At 43.3% G+C, this 17,713-nt stretch overlaps 1 protein-coding gene across 1 annotated transcript in view; it reads right to left on the bottom strand.

Annotated features, from left to right (window-relative positions):
* The window catches only part of ATP8B4 (ATPase phospholipid transporting 8B4 (putative)), a 116,125-nt gene that overhangs the window by 63,546 nt on the left and 34,866 nt on the right, over window positions 1–17,713 (bottom strand). The window contains exons 8-12 of the mRNA XM_080980288.1: window positions 16,886–16,958; window positions 15,687–15,757; window positions 12,145–12,227; window positions 3,259–3,417; window positions 1,859–1,947 (exon numbers count right to left, since the gene is read on the bottom strand). Coding sequence (XP_080836414.1) covers window positions 1,859–1,947; window positions 3,259–3,417; window positions 12,145–12,227; window positions 15,687–15,757; window positions 16,886–16,958 — 475 coding nt within the window. The remainder of the gene's footprint in view (window positions 1–1,858; window positions 1,948–3,258; window positions 3,418–12,144; window positions 12,228–15,686; window positions 15,758–16,885; window positions 16,959–17,713) is intronic.

Genomic DNA, 17,713 nt, shown 5'->3' with positions numbered 1-17,713 from the left:
TACACACCCATCCAGCCACCCACCCAGTGTTTTAATCTTAATCCCTTCTTTCTAGAGAATCCAGGAAATTGTAGTTCTGTGACCAAGTTCCAGGATTCTTTGAGAAAGCTGTGATAATTAGGCGGGTGTGGAACAGATAGATTTTGTAATACAGATAGGAGCCAGCAAGGCCATGACAGGAAACATGCCCATTTCAAGGAAGTTCTGGCATGTGTGTGATTCAGGCACAGCTCCACAATTGAGGGGCCTTTCAGTATAGTGCCCTCTGGTGGGGTTCTTCCAACACTGACAGCCTCCCACAAGTCGTGGTGGGCTTACCTGGTGACATCAGCGAACGGCATCAACACGACAAGGGCAATCATTTAAATTGCCTCAGGTGTCCTGGAACAACTTTATATCAGGGATACTGCAGGTGACCGTGGGAAATTTTAACAGTGGCTCCCACCTTTACCAACCCAGCTACTGGTACATCAGCATGTAAGGAGGCAGTAGTTTCCATTCTGACCTGTCTTCGTCACAGTTTGTTTGTTTGTTCATTGATTTACATTCATTCATTTATATTCCACCATCTTTCCCCTGAGAATATCAAAGCAGTATACAGTGGTACATCAGATTAAGTACTTAATTCGTTCCAGAGGTCCGTTCTTAACCTGAAACTGTTCTTAACCTGAAGTACCACTTTAGCTAATGGGGCCTCCCACTGCCGCCATGCCGCTGGAGCACGATTTCTGCTCTCATCCTGAAGCAAAGTTCTTAACCCGAGGTACTATTTCTGGGTTAGCGGAGTCTGTAACCTGAAGCATCTGTAACCTGAAGCGTATGTAACCTGAAGCATATGTAACCCGAGGTACCACTGTACACAGTTCCTCTCCTCCTCATCTTATCCTTACAACAGCCCTGTGAGGTAGGTTAGGCTGAGACTAAGTGACTACCCTGAGGCTACCCAGTGTGTTTCATGTCTGAGTGGGGAATTCAAACCCTGGTCTCCCAAGTCCTAGTCTAACACTTCAACCGCTACACCACATTGCCTCTCAGTTGGCACTGTTGCTGTTCTGCTGCAGTTCAGGTTCCACCAAAAGTTATTTGCTTCGCTGCCTGCTGTTTAATGTAGCTGACTTATAACTACTTAGGTAAGACATGAATTTAACATAATTAATAACACAATTATTTCCACATCCTTTGTTCCAGTGCAAGGTAAAGAGGTAAAGGGACCCCTGACCATTAAGTCCAGTCGCGGACGACTCTGGGGTTGCGGCGCTCATCTCGCTTTACTGGCCGAGGGAGCCAGCGTTTGTCCACAGACAGCTTCCGGGTCATGTGGCCAGCATGACTAAGCCGCTTCTGGCGAACCAGAGCAGCACACAGAAACCCCGTTTACCTTCCCGCCAGAGTGGTACCTATTTATCTACTTGCACTCTGACATGTTTTCAAACTGCTAGGTTGGCAGGAGTAGGGAATGAACAACGGGAGCTCACCCCTTCGTGGGGATTCAAACCACCAACCTTCTGATTGGCAAGCCCTAGGCTCTGTGGTTTAGACCATAGCGCCACCCGCGTCCCCTCCAGTGCAAAGGAAACACAATTTAAAGGGGGAGTATTTAATTACGTATTCTTTGCAGACTGAAAAAAGCAATGGATTCAATCCAGACATGGGACAAATAAGTCAACATCAACAACTTCCACTTTCGTTTCCATTTCCATCAGGATTCTCCAACATCCCTACTGATGCTGATGACAGTATAGGCTTCCCTCGTCTTATTTTAAGGAATTATACCTTTATACATAATGTTCAAGGAAACTATATTTAAGATGCCAGATTAAGTTTTGTGGTCCTACTGTATCCTACTGTAGTCACTTACCCACAATACCAAAGTATTCATCAGGCGATCAATGCTTGTTCTTTTCAATTCAGTTTTGCCACTGTTCTGCATTAACTTAGTGTCAGGGCCTATAAAAAATGGAATTAATATTCTTTTTAAACCTCTAGCACATTATCTAAGTAGATTACTTTGAAACTGGTCACCCATCAGGTTCAAACTTTTCTATCCATCAATATATTATTTTTATGCAGTTCTTCTGTTTTTAACCATGTTTTAGGCTGTATATTACTTGCAATCTCATACCAAATTACAGGAAACCAAAAAATCAGTGCAGCTTTCAAAAGTTGGCTCCACCCCTCTGGATGCAAGATCCGTTCCTTGATCAGAGGAGCCACCATGAAAAATTTGATTACAATATCTTAAGGCATCCAAATACATAGCCAACAGACAATTCTCCAAAAATATATAGTAGATTAGCTGTTTTTGTTATTAGTATTCACTATTATTAGGTGATTTTACATACTATCAATATTAGGTAATGACCGCTCCCCGCATAAAAACGGGGGGCGCCCTTTGCGTGGACGCGCGCAGCCCCTGGATCTGGAGCGGCTCCATCAGCATAGGCTTGGCTTCGCCTTCCCTCAGGTGGGATACCTGGAGGTCTCCGCCTACCTCAGTCAGTTGTCCAATCCCGCCTGGGGGAAGCGTTGCCAAGGAGACCAGGCCAGGTATGGGAGGGACTACCTGCCCACACAATAGAGGGAGGGAGGATCTTACCTGGGAATCCTCACTTGGCTCCAGAGCTTCTCCCCCCTACCCACCCTCAGTTAATGTCTTATTTTGCAGGTTAACTTTTCTTCACAGGTTTTGCAGGTTAACTTTTCTTCCCAGGTATGCCACGTTAAGGTCGCTGTTAAAGGGCCGGAAAGGAATTCCCCTGCATTGGCAGGTTTTGCCTTTCCCGTAGCAAAATGTCACAACTTTGGCGGTATCAGGCCTTGGGCGGAATCCTTTAGTCCATCTTCCTCTTTGCAGTGGCGATACCAGGGTTCCCCATTAAAGGGGTTTCTGAAGGGAGGCTTTGACCGTACGCCGAAAGGTCGTCATTGCTCTCCCCAGCGACGGCGGCATAACGAGGGCGGCTATCTCTGCTTGAACATATGTTCTCCAGAGCCAGCCCATCCCCCCCCACACACACACTGGATAACCCTGATGCTCCCTAGGTCCCCCCAATGCCTGAGCCAAGGTCTACCCACATTTGAAATTTAATAAAGTTGTGGCCAATTTAATCCCATAGCACTTTGTCTTGAGTCGTTATTCCACATGACGGGGGGGCTGCTCGGGATCTGGGGGACTCCGCCTGTCCACGCAATGTATATAAGGACTGGGGGAAATGTTTTTGTTGGTAAGATTAGAAATAATTAAAAGTTCATATTTACCTGCAAAAATAACCATTCCAAAGCACCACTCAGTGTTTCTCAACATACAACCTCGTAACAGCAGCATTTCATTATTAAGGCAGTATTTGTTAACATCCCAGGAAAGAACTCCTGCGTATCTATTCAGTTTTCCATTAGGAGGTTCACACTCAACTTCTCCTACAAAATGAAAATCAAACAGGTTGCTTTATTGTGTTTTAGATACTATCTGCAAGCATGTGAGGTGTTCCACATTTTAACAAAGATTTCCTAGGGCTGATTCCCTGCCCCCCCAGTATTGAAGGGAAAAACACCTCGTACAACAAGCAGCATTAAATGTCTACATACATTAACAGTTCAGTTCAATGTGACACAGTGTCATAAAATGACCTTCTTTTTAAAAACAACATGTTCATCCCTCTAAGCCCAAATATTGCTTAGACCTACTATAGATACTGTCTGAAGCCTGAATTCACTTGGTTGTTCACTGCTGTTTTAATTTGATGTGGTAAAACATGGCGGTGATGCTTGGGCGCAGTACACATGTCACAGCAAACCATAGCTTAAAACAAACTGTGGTTCAATGTGATGATCATTATCAGTAGCCTGCTTGTTCCCATTAAACCATAGCTTGTTTTGAATTATGGTTGCTAGTTCCCACAGGACTCCTCCCCTGCTCCTGCCACACTGCGAAAACAATAAGCCACAATCCAGATTGCCAGGTTGTCTGAAAATAATAATATGAGCTATACAGTGGTACCTTGCTTGTTAAACTTAATCCATTCAGGGAGTCAGTTGTACTCCTGGAACTGTTCGAAAACCAAGGCGTGGCTTCCGATTGGCTGCAGGAGCTTCCTGCACTCAATCAGAAGCCACATCAGCTGTTCGGCTTCCAAAAAACGTTCTCAAACCGGAACACTTACTTCCGGGTTTGTGCCGTTCGGGAGCCAATTTGTTCGGCAACTAAGCTGTTCAGGAACCAAGGTCCCACTGTATGCCCAAATCAATGCTTGGTTACTATTTGTAGTTTGTTTGCCAATTACTAGGCAATGAGAATATACTACAACGTTATCTTGTGAGTCCCAGTTGTAATACCTATTTTTGTTTGTTTTATATAAATAAATATAATTTTTATTAATTTTTTCTGTTTTGCAATTTAGAATATTCATTTAAACAACCTTAACATCTCAATGACTTCCCTTCTTCTCCTTCTATGGTTCATTTTGCATAACATAAAGGTAAAGGGACCCCTGACCATTAGGTCCAGTTGTGACCGAGTCTGGGGTTGCGGCGCTCATCCCGCTTTATTGGCTGAGGGAGCCGGCGTACAGCTTCTGGGTCATGTGGCCAGCATGACTAAGCCGCTTCTGGCAAATCAGAGCAGCACACGGAAACACCATTTACCTTCCCGCCAGAGCGGTACCTATTTATCTACTTGCACTTTGACGTGCTTTCGAACTGCTAGGTTGGCAGGAGCAGGGACCGAGCAACGGGAGCTCACTCCTTCGCGGAGATTCGAACCACCGACCTTCTGATTGGCAAGTCCTAGGCTCTGCAGTTTAACCCACAGTGCCACCCGCATCCCTTTGCATAACATAAATCCCTGTGTATTTTACATAAACTAAACCATTCAGTATTCCATTATTACATCCATCAACACTTATTTACACTGTTGAATTTACAGGATCTTAATGCCGCCAACGTTTTCAAGTGTACACAATTCCACCACCCAATATATTCAATAAACATTTTAGCACTCGAGTGCGAGCTCGCGCCCCCCAGATGTTGCGCCCGGTGCGGCCGGCCCCCCTGCACCCCCCATGCTACGCCACTGCGGCTATTGTTTCTGGGGCACCTGCACCAATCAGAAGTTACGCCTTGGTTTTGGAACATTTCGGAAGTCAAACGGACTTCTGGAACGGATTAAGTTTGGCGCTTTTGTTTTTGCTATTTATTTTGCGTCTTTGTTTTTGAGGCTTTTTCAGTTCATTTGTTTTTGTGACTGTGTGGAACCCAGTTTAACTACTAATTGATTGATTGTGTGACTGCGGGAATGGATAAAAGCCCCCCATCCAAACAATGACTATTATCAGTGCAGGTAAGAAAAAAAATTAATTTTTATTTTATCATCTACAATACTGCCTTATTTTATAGTACAGTTCATTGATTATTGTTTTCATTTTATGGATCAATGGTCTCGTTAGATAGCAAAGCTCATGTTAAATTACTGTTTTTAAAAGTCTGGAACAGACTAATCTGTTTCGCATTACTTTTTATGGGAAAGCGTGCCTTGGTTTTGGAACGCTTTGGTTTTGGAACGGACTTCTGGAACGGATTAAGTTTGGGAACCAAGGTACCACTGTATTCCTTTGAGTAAACATGCACAGGATTGAGCGGTAGGTAGAAATTGTAGGTAGAAATATAGATACCTAAAAGAATGCAAATTTGTTACCGCATCTCTCTTTTTGTTCGCTTAAAGAAAGTAGATTTCCAGAGGGCACTGCATAATTTTTGTTTCTTAAAAGGGAGTGGTTAACCAAATAATTTTGGAAACCTCTGGCCTAGATATCTGTTGGACCTGACAAAGGGAGCCTTTGAAAAGGGCAGAGAACTATATTACCTGGTCCTAAAGGTAAAGGGACCCCTGACCATTAGGTCCAGTCGCGGACGACTCTGGGGTTGCGGCGCTCATCTCGCTTTATTGGCCAAGGGAGCCGGCGTACAGCTTCCGGGTCATGTAGCCAGCATGACTAAGCCGCTTCTGGCGAACCAGAGTAGCGCACGGAAACGCCGTTTACCTTCCCGCCGGAGCGGTACCTATTTATCTACTTGCACTTTGTGCTTTTGAACTACAGTGGTACCTCGGGTTAAGTACTTAATTCGTTCCGGAGGTCCGTACTTAACCTGAAACTGTTCTTAACCTGAAGCACCACTTTAGCTAATGGGGCCTCCCGCTGCTGCCACGCCGCTGGAGCACGATTTCTGTTCTCATCCTGAAGCAAAGTTCTTAACCTGAGGTACTATTTCTGGGTTAGCGGAGTCAGTAACCTGAAGCATATGTAACCTGAAGCGAATGTAACCAGAGGTACCACTGTACTAGGTTGGCAGGAGCAGGGACCGAGCAACAGGAGCTCACCCTGTCACGGGGATTCAAACCGCCGACCTTCTGATCGGCAAGCCCTAGGCTCTGTGGTTTAACCCACAGAGCCACCCGCGTCCCTATTACCTGGTCCTACACACCTGCTAACTCTGGCCTGGCTGTTTAGTCTGTCAGACACAAACTGAGGTTGCCCACACCTGTACAAATAAAATACTAACTAACAGGCTTTACCTAGTTGATATTCCCAGCTGCTACAAATATTTCTGTTTCTTTTTTTTTTTACTTTTGTAAAACATTTGACACGCAGAGATCTTGGGCTACAAAATGTAACATAGCACTGTTATCGGAAGGCATAAAATAAATACACAATGAAACAGCCCTTTGCCCCCACATTTGCTAACCATTCATGTTTTATATTTCTGCTTTTCAGTTGCAAAATGTGCTGTCAGGATGACCACAAGATACGGGATGTTTCCTATAAGGACTCCTGTTACTAAACTCTGTGCCACCCTGAGGCTTAACAGTCATGCAAAATATGTAAACTTGTCAGAAGTAGCAAGAACCAGACCACCACAACAGTCAAAAACTGAAGATACAACAACAACAAAAATAACCTAGTATTAAATATGAAAAAATAGACTGCAATTTTTTCATCAACTATAATTGGAATTGCAGCTGATTGAGTTGCCTGGTTGATTTATATATATATATTTTATCCCCTCTGGAAAACATTTTTATGTCTAAAAAGGCTAAATAACAAATTTAAAACAACTGTAAGCTAAATCTAAACAGGTTGCAAATACAGAGTTGCAGGAGTTAAGCAATGCTAGCAATTCCTATATAAAATCTCAAACTCTTTAATCAGGTCAGTCATTTCTTGGTGGAGGGGACAGAGATCAAGGTCTACAAGTTGATTGACTTATTTTGACAATTACTGAAAGTTAATAAATACATCATTACCTAAAAATGGCAGGGAAACTGCATATGGTATTAAGGTGCATATGGTATTAAGATCTTAAGTTGTTATGCTGGAAAATGTTATAATTGCTTGTAAATGTGTGTATTAGTCAAACATAAAATGTGTGTTTTTGAGGGGGATATGCAGTAAAATGCCAATGAGAGATTTTTGTGTGTGTGTGTGTTTTTTAAGGCAAATTGCTGCAGAAATGTTGAGAACTGAATGTAAGACTGGAAAAGTAACAAAATGAAATTGGCATTAATCCATTCCTAGCACAAGAAGCTAACGTCTGCAGCTGCAATAAATAAATGCAAGAGAGAAGACTCTGTGTCCAAGCGATGTGTCGTGATGCAACAGAGAAGGCACTGAATTCTATGGCTTCATTCACAAGCAATGCTAAGCCAAACGATGAATGCAAGGAAACACACTGGTAGAACAGCACCCAGCAGGTTTGAACTCTATCTGCTGACATAATCCAGTGACATCAGCTGATTGACAGGTATCTGTGGTTTGGGGGAAACGGCCTCATGGGCTGAATTGGACCCCCTGGCAAGCCAAGACTGACCCCATGTTCTTCCCTCCTAACCTAAAAGAAAATAAGAGGCCAGGTGCATCTCAGTAGTGAAGGAGTTCATCACGGGAGGAGCCACCACTAAAAAGCCCCCATACCTCATACATAAGGCATCACCTGCTGGTCTAAAAAGCATTTAAATCTCTCTTTTCCTCCATCAAGGGACTCAAGGCTGTATACACAGGTTTCCAAAGGTGGTTTTCTATCCCAGCACTGACAAGACCCAGGCCTGCTTAGTTTTCTGCTGCATTTTGTGTCTTCAGAAGACAACGCCCTTTTCCCATTGTATTGAACAATTAAGCAGCTCAGCTTATGTTACCTCCTCATAATGCTGCCCCGTGACCTTTAAAACCAAAGATATCCTGATGGGGAAAGATGTGCAGAATATATTCAAATGCCACAGTGAACTGCAAATAACATCAAAATCCTTTGATGCGTTCTCATCATTCCATTCTATTACATGTGGAAAATTGGCGCTACAAATATTCCACTCTTTATTTTAAACAAACATTTACTGGCTTCGTATACTATTTACTTACAAACGATAATTTATGAGCTTTTTTATATATATAAAAAAACCTACATTGTGTGGAAAAAATGCCGTTTGCTGCGGCCAAACCAAAATATCACTTGGCCCATCCATTTAAAGTTTCCTTGCTATTCGTCCGGCCTAAACAATCTAAATCCTTCTCAATCTGGAAGAATTCAATTTCTGAACATGAACGCTAGCTGTATTAAGTATTTCTGTTAACAAAAAGTACCAAAAATATTAGCAGGTTCGAGAAAGATAAATGAAACTAGAGCTATAACACACAAACCTGGCCAACAATGAAAATTTGCACACCAGCCCGATTGGAATATTGAGAGAATCCAAGAAAAATTGCTCTTTTTCTTGTGTTGCTGAAGTCTATGCGGTATCCTTGGAAGTTTTAGAAATTTCAGGAGGCATGAAAGCTATGATTCACCTCCAAATGTCGGTTCCTAGGAATTGCAAGTGGAGAGAGTGCTGTTGTGCTCATGGTCCTACTTATCTTCTTCTTCTTCTTCTTCTTCTTCTTCTTCTTCTTCTTCCTCTTCCTCTTCCTCTTCCTCTTCAGCGATCACTCATAGCCAAGTAAGATTGTCTTCCATGAACACAGTCTTAACAGTAAGTCCATAAGTGACTGTGGAGGCCAATTCTGGATCCACACATCCTTCCACAGTGGGGACATAGGGTTCCGGGCGGGAGCTGGTCACGGTGAGGGTTTGCCAAGTGTGCCTTCCTCTTAGCACGTTTCTCCCTTGCGTTCTGAGTTCGAGCGTCTTCATAACCCATGATACCTTTGGTAAAGGCTGTTCTCCAATCGGAGCCCTTGCAGGCCAGTGTTTCCCAGTTGCCGGTGCATTTTTTTAGATTTGCCTTGAGACAGTCTTTAAACCTCTTTTGTTTTTGCCCTAGCATTACGCTTTCTGTTTTTAAGTTTGGAATAGAGCAGTTGCTTTGGAAGACAATGATCAGGCATCCGCACAACATGACCAGTCCAATGAAGTTGATGTTGAAGAATCATCACTTTGACACGGGTGATCTTTGCTTCTTCCAGTACACTGACATTAGTTTGCCTGTCTTCCCAAGCAATGTGTAAAAGTTTTTGGAGACACCTTTGATGGAAACTTTTGAGGAGATGGAGATGGCGTTTATAAGTGGTCCACGTTTTACAAGCATACAGTAAGGGTGGTAGTACAATAGCTTTGTAAACAAGTCATTTTGGTTTCCCTGCGAATGTCCTGGTCCTAACAGGATGCTAGACAAGATGAGTCTTTGGTGTGATCCAGCAAGGCTCTTCTGATGTTCTTAGGTCCACTGATCAAACAAATCTCCTGTTTTGACACAAAGGTCTGGCCAAAGGTATCGGAGGGAGGAATTCAGTAGGCATTAAGCATGCACTGGGAAGAGGGGGCAGTTGCAGATATGTGCCCGGTGTGGGGAAGATAGTGATGATCGTCATTGAAATTCTACTCAATATTGAGCCAGAGCAGAACTCTGATGTATAGTTAGCAGAGTGAAAACTTAAACACGTTGCAGGATTCCCAAAAAATAGACCAGCAGAGCTTTACTGCTACTGAAGGCAAATGAGCATAATGGTCGCAAATCCAATACATTCAGGATCGGCACAGTCCATAATAAAAATGCAGTTGCAACAGACTTAATTGAAACTTACAATAACTTTTAATCAGACTAAACCTTGACACTATACAGTGGTACCTCGGGTTAAGAACTTTGCTTCAGGATGAGAACAGAAATCGTGTGGCAGCAGATGGAGGCCCCATTAGCTAAAGTGGTGCTTCAGGTTAAGAACAGTTTCAGGTTAAGAACAGACCTCCAGAACGAATTAGGTTCTTAACCTGAGGTACCACTGTATACAGAACACCACAACAGAAGGAAGAGAGACAGAAAGAGAAAGTTAAACCCAGGCTCCTTGTGGCCCTACTTTTGTACAGTGCTACCTCTGGTTACGAACTTAATTCGTTCCGGAGGTCCGTTCTTAACCCGAAACTGTTCTTAACATGATGCGGCTTTTGCTAATGGGGCCTCCTGCTGCTGCTACACCGCCGACGCACGACTTCCGCTCGCATCCTGGGGCAAAGTTTGCAACCAGGAGCGTCTACTTCCAGGTTAGCGGAGCTCATTACCCGAAGCGTTTGTAAGAAGGATGGTACATAACCCGAGGTTCCACTGTAGTCAGCATGACCTTGACAGAAGAGATAACAGACCCAGTTTAAGCCAGCTGTACGCAGCTTCTCTTTTGAATTCTGGTGCTGGAGGAGACTCTTGAGAGTCCCATGGACTGCAAGAAGATCAAACCTATTCATTCTTAAGGAAATCAGCCCTGAGTACTCACTGGAAGGACAGATCCTGAAGCTGAGGCTCCAATACTTGGGCCACCTCATCAGAAGAGAAGACTCCCTGGAAAAGACCCTGATGTTGGGAAAGATGGAGGGCACAAGGAGAAGGGGACGACGGAGGACGAGATGGTTGGAGAGTGTTCTCGAAGCTACCAGCATGAGTTTGACCAAACTGCGGGAGGCAGTGGAAGACAGGAGTGCCTGGCGTGCTCTGGTCCATGGGGTCACGAAGAGTCGGACATGACTAAACGACTAAACAACAACAACACTCAGCTTCTCTGAAGGAGTAACCCAAACATCATGAACCTTCTGCTTGCTTCTTTCACACAGGGAAGCTTCCAGAACCCTCTTGCAATAAGTAGAATAGGAAAGATCTCTACACATCAGATCAATACTCTCTACGCTAAGAAATGCAAACTGACAGGAGGAATTTGACCTCTGCATATTCCGTTACAAACTGATCAAATCTGCACCTCCAAGACTAATATATGTATCAGAATGAAGCTATCCACTGGGTTTCACATTGAGATGCACTTCTCAGCTGAAACAACGTATCAAAAGACAATTATAGAGGCATGCCTCGAAACAAAACACAGTCGTACCTTGGTTTTCGAATAGCTTAGTTCTCCAACGTTTCGGCTCCCAAGAACAGAAGTGACTGTTCCAGTTTGCGAACTATTTCTGGAAGCCGAACGTCTGCGGTTTCCTGCAGCCAATCAGAAGCCACAGTTTGGTTTCCGAACGTTTTGGAAGTCAAATGGACTTCCGGAATGGATTCTGTTCGACTTCCAAGGTATGACTATACACATAAAAATGTATTCAAATTACCAAGCAGATTTTTAAAAAACAGTTTATATCTATATAATGTTTATATACCACTCTCCCACAAAATATTAGTGTGATACGCAGAAATTCATTTGAAATAAACTGACTTTCCTGAATTGGGAAATGGATGCCTCTTGCTCTGTGTTAGGGCTGGGCCTCAAACAGCAGTCTGGAGAGAAACAGGAACCAGGAGCCTAGATCCAGGTAAATCAGGATCTGAAGGCAACCCGAAGAAAGGATTGTAGATCAAGCCCCAAATCAAGACCAATGAGCAATTGGGACCAGAGAACGAGCCAAGAATAAGGATCAAAAAGACGTCAGGATCCAACAGTAAACATGACAGCAGCTAATTTTTTGTGATCTAGTCTGGCAGACTAGTCTGGTAATGTATGAAAACATGAATCATATGGCATGGCGACAATAACACGGTTACTTTTCAGGTAGTACCTGATTTCATACACAGGAATTTCCACCAGGAATTTCTGACACAGCAAAACAAACAAACAAACAAAAAACTTTAACCAATTAAGTTTCCAAAAATTAACTTTCGCTACTGCTTCAGTTACTTACCATCAAATTTTGCAAGCCTGGTAATGTCATCTCCAAGTTCTGAGGTCACAGGTAAAGCCTGTCGCACTTTTAGGTTGGTTTCGCTGCAAAATTCATAATATACTATTTACACATCTCTCTGGAACTTAATCCCATAATGTTGTACATTGACTGGAAGTAAACAATAAGGGCGTGTGTCCCCGCAAGAAACAAAAGAGTGCCAACACAGATATGTATTTTCCCCCATGCTCCATAGTAACTCCTGGTGAAATTTTTTTTGCAATAGCAAAGCAAAAAAGTTATAGAACAGCAAAAGAAATTAATGTACACATGATGTCACCAGCTTACCACCTTCAACCACTCTTAAAAATTACAGGAGGTTCCCTAGTTCAAGTCACTCAGGCTTGAACTAGATCAGTGGTGACCACTGTGAAAATGCTTTTAAAAAGTTTTAAAATATATATTGAATTTGCCATTAGGTCACCATCGCCATCTAGTGTCACATTTGTGTAATGAATTTAAAACGCTCTTAAAACGTTATATTTGCAGCTGTATAGCTGAGTCCCTAGACTAGCTGAATTATAGGGACAGAACTACCTAAACTGTACAGAAACTTATTCACGTATGCTACTACAGTGGCAAGAATGTTAGTCGCTAAAAAATGGAAAGAAGCAGAAGTCCCAGCAAAAGAAGAATGGATACAAAAACTTATAGAATATGCAGAAATGGTGAAACTTACCGGAAGAATAAGAAATCAAGATAACAAACTTTTTATAAAAGAATGGAAATGGTTTACTGAATATTTATAGATAAACTGTAAACAGATTGGCAGGATTATGGTAATAACCTGCAGTTTTATAAGGGTATATATTTAAAGTAGATGAATAAATGAGCAAATTAAGTTAATTTGAATATGCAGAAGATATTAAAAATAAATTTAAGTTACAGCAGAAAAAGGAGGAAGGAAGTCAAGTTTTGAAATGTTAAAATGACTGTATAATGAGTGAAATGTATAAACCTGAAAAGCATAAACATATATATTTTTAAAAATAAACTAGTCAAATAACATCCATAATGACACGCTTGTAGCTGCATCTCTTCCCCTCTTCCCTGGTAATAATCAGCAAAACAGAATGTGATGTCATTGCATGGCATGTCTGTGCAATGGAATGACATCACATCAGACATTTTGGATTGGATTGCTACATCTCACTCTGCAAACAACAATGTGCAGTTATGAAGGGCTAGGTGTTCAAACCCTTGAAACGTGGGTTTCTCTGACAATTACTCAGAGTGCTCATTTTAGGAACAATTGCTTGCATCTTAACTTGCTGTTTGTGACCAGAGGCTTCGCTGTGGTCTAAACCACTGAGCCACTTGGGCTTGCCGATCGGAAGGTTGGCGGTTCGAATCCCCATGACAGGGTGAGCTCCCGTTGCTCTGTCCCAGCTCCTTCCAACTTAGCAGTTCGAAAGAACACTAGTAGATAAATAGGTACCACTGTGGCGGAAAGGTAAATGGTGTTTCCATGAGCTCTGGCTTCTGTCACAGTGTTCCGTTGCGCCAGAAGCGGTTTAATCATGCTGGGCACATGACCCGGAAAGCTGTCTGCGGACAAATGCCGGCTCCCTCAGCCTGAAAGTAAGATGAGCACCATAACCCCATAGTCGCCTTTGCCCGGACTTAACCATCCAGGGGTCCTTTATCTTTTTTTTTACCTTCTTCACCCACAGGTGGTGCAGAGATCCAACAGATTGTTTAATGTACTAGTAGCACAGTGTTTAAATGTATGCTGTGAGTGGGCCCTTAGTTTCAGACGGAGAAAAACTAATTAACTTATCAGCCCAGGGAGAACTGCGGCCGCTGCTGACCAGTGAAAAGGGGCCAAGTCTGCTGGATGGGCTCCCCTCTCCCAACCCCCCAGGGCAGGACACAAACTCACTTCCCACCGGACTAACTGGAATTGCACTGCAATGAAAGAGCTTTGGTTTTGTTTTGATTAAAAAGCTGGCATTGTAAAGGTTGAACATCTGCACAGCAATTATTTGTTTTGAGGCTCTGAAGAAAGAAAACAACAAATATGATTTAGTCAGGCTGCATCTAGACATCCCACACACAGGTTACTAAGAAAACAGGGCAAAACCACTGCCATCTGAAAGGAGTTCACACCAAACGCAGATGTTCATGCTGAGGATATTATTATTTTTTGCACTTCAGAGGGAAATTAATATCATTTTACAGTAGCGACAACCAAACTGTGAAACAGGGAATTTGAAATAGTTATCCCCCACCCCCGAGAGGCCCTTGAAAGAACTCTTTAGAGCCAAATATCAAATGTCTGTCTTAAACAGTAAGTACATGTTTAGTCCATGTTGCCATGTTTTTTAACATTTGAAAGCATTTGTGGTTCAGATTTCTAGGCACAGAGTGGACTCGGATAACAGGGTCTCTGATCACTTCATTGATCTTTAGCAAGAAAAATCAACGGGCCCGCAGACTGTCTTGCCAGAGTGGTGCATGCTCTAGTTATTTCCCGCTTGGACTACTGCAGTCCTCTCTGATTGCTATACGCCAATCAGGTATGGTTGCTGCTTTCTAAGCTTCTCTGGTAAAATACCAAAATAATACCCCTTCCCTATTCATTTAAGATGAGTAGGGACAGGGGCTGAAGAAAGGAAAATGTTGCCCACTCAGTGCTTTTAGTCCTCCGTGGAGATCCAGGTGCGCAGCCTGGGAGTCATTCTGGACTCACAGCTGTCCAAGGAGGCACAGGTCAATTCTGTGTCCAGGGCAGCTGTCTACCAGCTCCACCTGGTATGCAGGCTGAGACTCTACCTGCCCACAAACTGTCTCACCAGAGTGGTGCACACTCTGGTTATCTCCCGCTTGGACTACTCCAATGCGCTCTGCGTGGGGCTACCTTTGAAGGTGACCCGGCAACTGCATCTAATCCAGAATGCGGCAGCTAGACGGGTGACTGGGAATGGCCGCTGAGACCATATAACACCGGTGTTGGTACTGATCTTTAAAGCCCTCAACAGCCTCAGCCCAGTATACCTGAAGGAGCGTCTCCACCCCCATCATTCAACCCAGACACTGAGGTCCAGCTCCGAGGGCCTTCTGGCAGTTCCGTCCCTGCAAGAAGTGAGGTTACAGGGAACCAGGCAGAGGGCCTTCTCAGTAGTGGCGCCCGCCCTGTGGAATACCCTCCCATCAGATCATAGCTGTCAATGTTACCCTATTTTAAGGGGAAATTCCCTTATTCCGAATAGGATTTCCCTTTAAAAAGGGGGAAAGTTGACAGCTATGCATCAGATGTCAAAGAAATAAACAACTATCTGACTTTTAGAAGACATCTGAAGGCAGCCCTGTTTAGGGAAGTTTTTAATGTCTGATGTTTTATCGTATTTTTAATATTTTATTGGGAGCTGCCCAGAGTGGCTGGGGAAACCCAGCCAGATGGGTGGGGTATAAATAATAAATTATTATTGTTTTTATAATTACTGCCGGAGGGACCAGCTCTTTACAAGGTTAAAGGCAAAATAGATTGAAAGCATGTATACCCATCAAGCTCTGCGGTCTCGATGTAACACAGTCCATGTGGTTCACTGCTGGAAAGGAGTAACAGATCAGCCTATAAAGGGAAGGAATATTTTCAGCACTGTTAAAGTAACTGTACAACCGTATTTTATTTGCATATTCCTATCATCTTTGAAATGTTAGCAAACACCTATGATTAGGACGTAGGGAATGGGTTGCAGGTAAAGACAGGGGAGAAACTGGATTTTGTTTGCATTTCTGTGAAAAACCACCTAATCTGTAGTTTTTGAATAAATATATGCTCCAAAGCACAGCTGTCCTTCACACTTCTCTGCAATGAAGTTCTCCAACCCAAAGGCGTGTACAAAAACGCATATATTAGCAGGCCAAGTGCACCAGATGCATTTATTAGTGAAGATAACATACAAAAATGCATTTTGATAGGGGAAATTGCTTTCAGAAATGTATATATTGCACTGCGTTCGATAATGTGTTTGTAAGGTGAAATTCACAATAAAAAACTGGTGAATTGTCATGTTCTTTAGCCATTCAGTAATAAGGAACCGTCTATTTCTTCTGTGACTGCTATGCTTTCTCATGAGCTTTTGGTGAAGGAATATAAAGCTTTCTGAAAGTTCAAGTAAATAATACCTGCTCAGATAAGGCTTGACAAGACTCACAAAGAACTCTTAAAGCTCAGTGAAACCAGACTAACCATCCCAGGAGCCATGCTGTTCCTTCATCAGCAAAACTCATTCTTCTCTATCAAGGGTAGTGTGGTGGTGATGTTTTTGAACTGCAACTCCCATCATCCCTTATCAGGCTATAATGACCAGCAGCGATGGGAGTTGGAATCCAGCAACAACTAGAGGACACCCTCCCCCCCAAAAAACACACCCTAGGACACCTAAATTTGATCATTTTATTTCTAATAATGCTTTCCACCAATTTATCCAGAGCTGATATTCAGCTAATTAATTATGATACAGCGTCAATCATCAACAAACCATGTTCACCTTTAGAATAATAGTTTGAAATCAGGGTAGAAGCTGTTTTGCACACCCTGCTCATCACCCATGCAGACAGAATTACAGCTAACCAAAGGAGAGGCATTTTAGGCAAGAAAGAGGGGTGACCTGCATCCTATTTCCTAACCATGTTTAGGACAAGATATCGTTCTCTGTGATACATATTCTAAAGGAGTAAAGTTATAGGCACTTACCACCACAAACTGGTCATTTTCCAATTTAATGATGTCTCCAGCTCTCACATTCATCCACTTTTCATTCTGCAATCTACAGTGAAGGAGAATACGCATTATACATTTTTAACATATATGTGTTGTGGGAGGGGGTCTCTCGAAATTCCTCACTGAAACATAATCCTTTATGAATAAGTAGCGGTATCTTATCAACATTGGTGGCTGTGTTCATTGGGGCTGGTGGAGCTGAAGAGTAGAAGAAGAGTTTGGATTTGATATACCGGCTTTATCACTACCCGAAGGAGTCTCAAAGCGGCTAACATTCTCCTTTCCCTTCCTCCCCCACAACAAACACTCTGTGAGGTGAGTGGGGCTGAGAGACTTCAAAGAAGTGTGACTAGCCCAAGGTCACCCAGCAGCTGCATGTGGAGGAGCGGAGATGCGAACCCGGTTCACCAGATTACGAGTCTACTGCTCTTAACCACTACACCACACTGGTAGAGCCACAGCCAATGATATTCAGAGCCGCTCCCTGACTGGTTGCAAGAAAGAGGACGGGCCAAGGCTGGGAGGTGGGCACTGATCCATTTGCCTTAATGGACCAGCCTCTGCTGATTCTAGATTAATTAGTAAAGAAATTAAATAATGGGGGGAAATAACCGCTTACCAGGTCTGCGATGGGCAAGGCTTGCGGCCCAGCATGCAGCCCCATCGCACTCCAGCAGCCACGCCACTCCACTGGCAGTTGGCTCTGCCCACCCCTATTGGTTGCCGCGAAGTTGTTTTGGATTCCCTGCCAAACCCCCTCGTTCAAATCAGCCAATCTGCAGTGGCCTGGGGGGTGGGACA

This window comes from Podarcis pityusensis (genome assembly GCF_964106645.2).
Source record: "Podarcis pityusensis genome assembly, chromosome: 14".
NCBI lineage: Eukaryota > Metazoa > Chordata > Lepidosauria > Squamata > Lacertidae > Podarcis > Podarcis pityusensis.
This window is presented reverse-complemented; position numbering and strand designations above follow the sequence as displayed.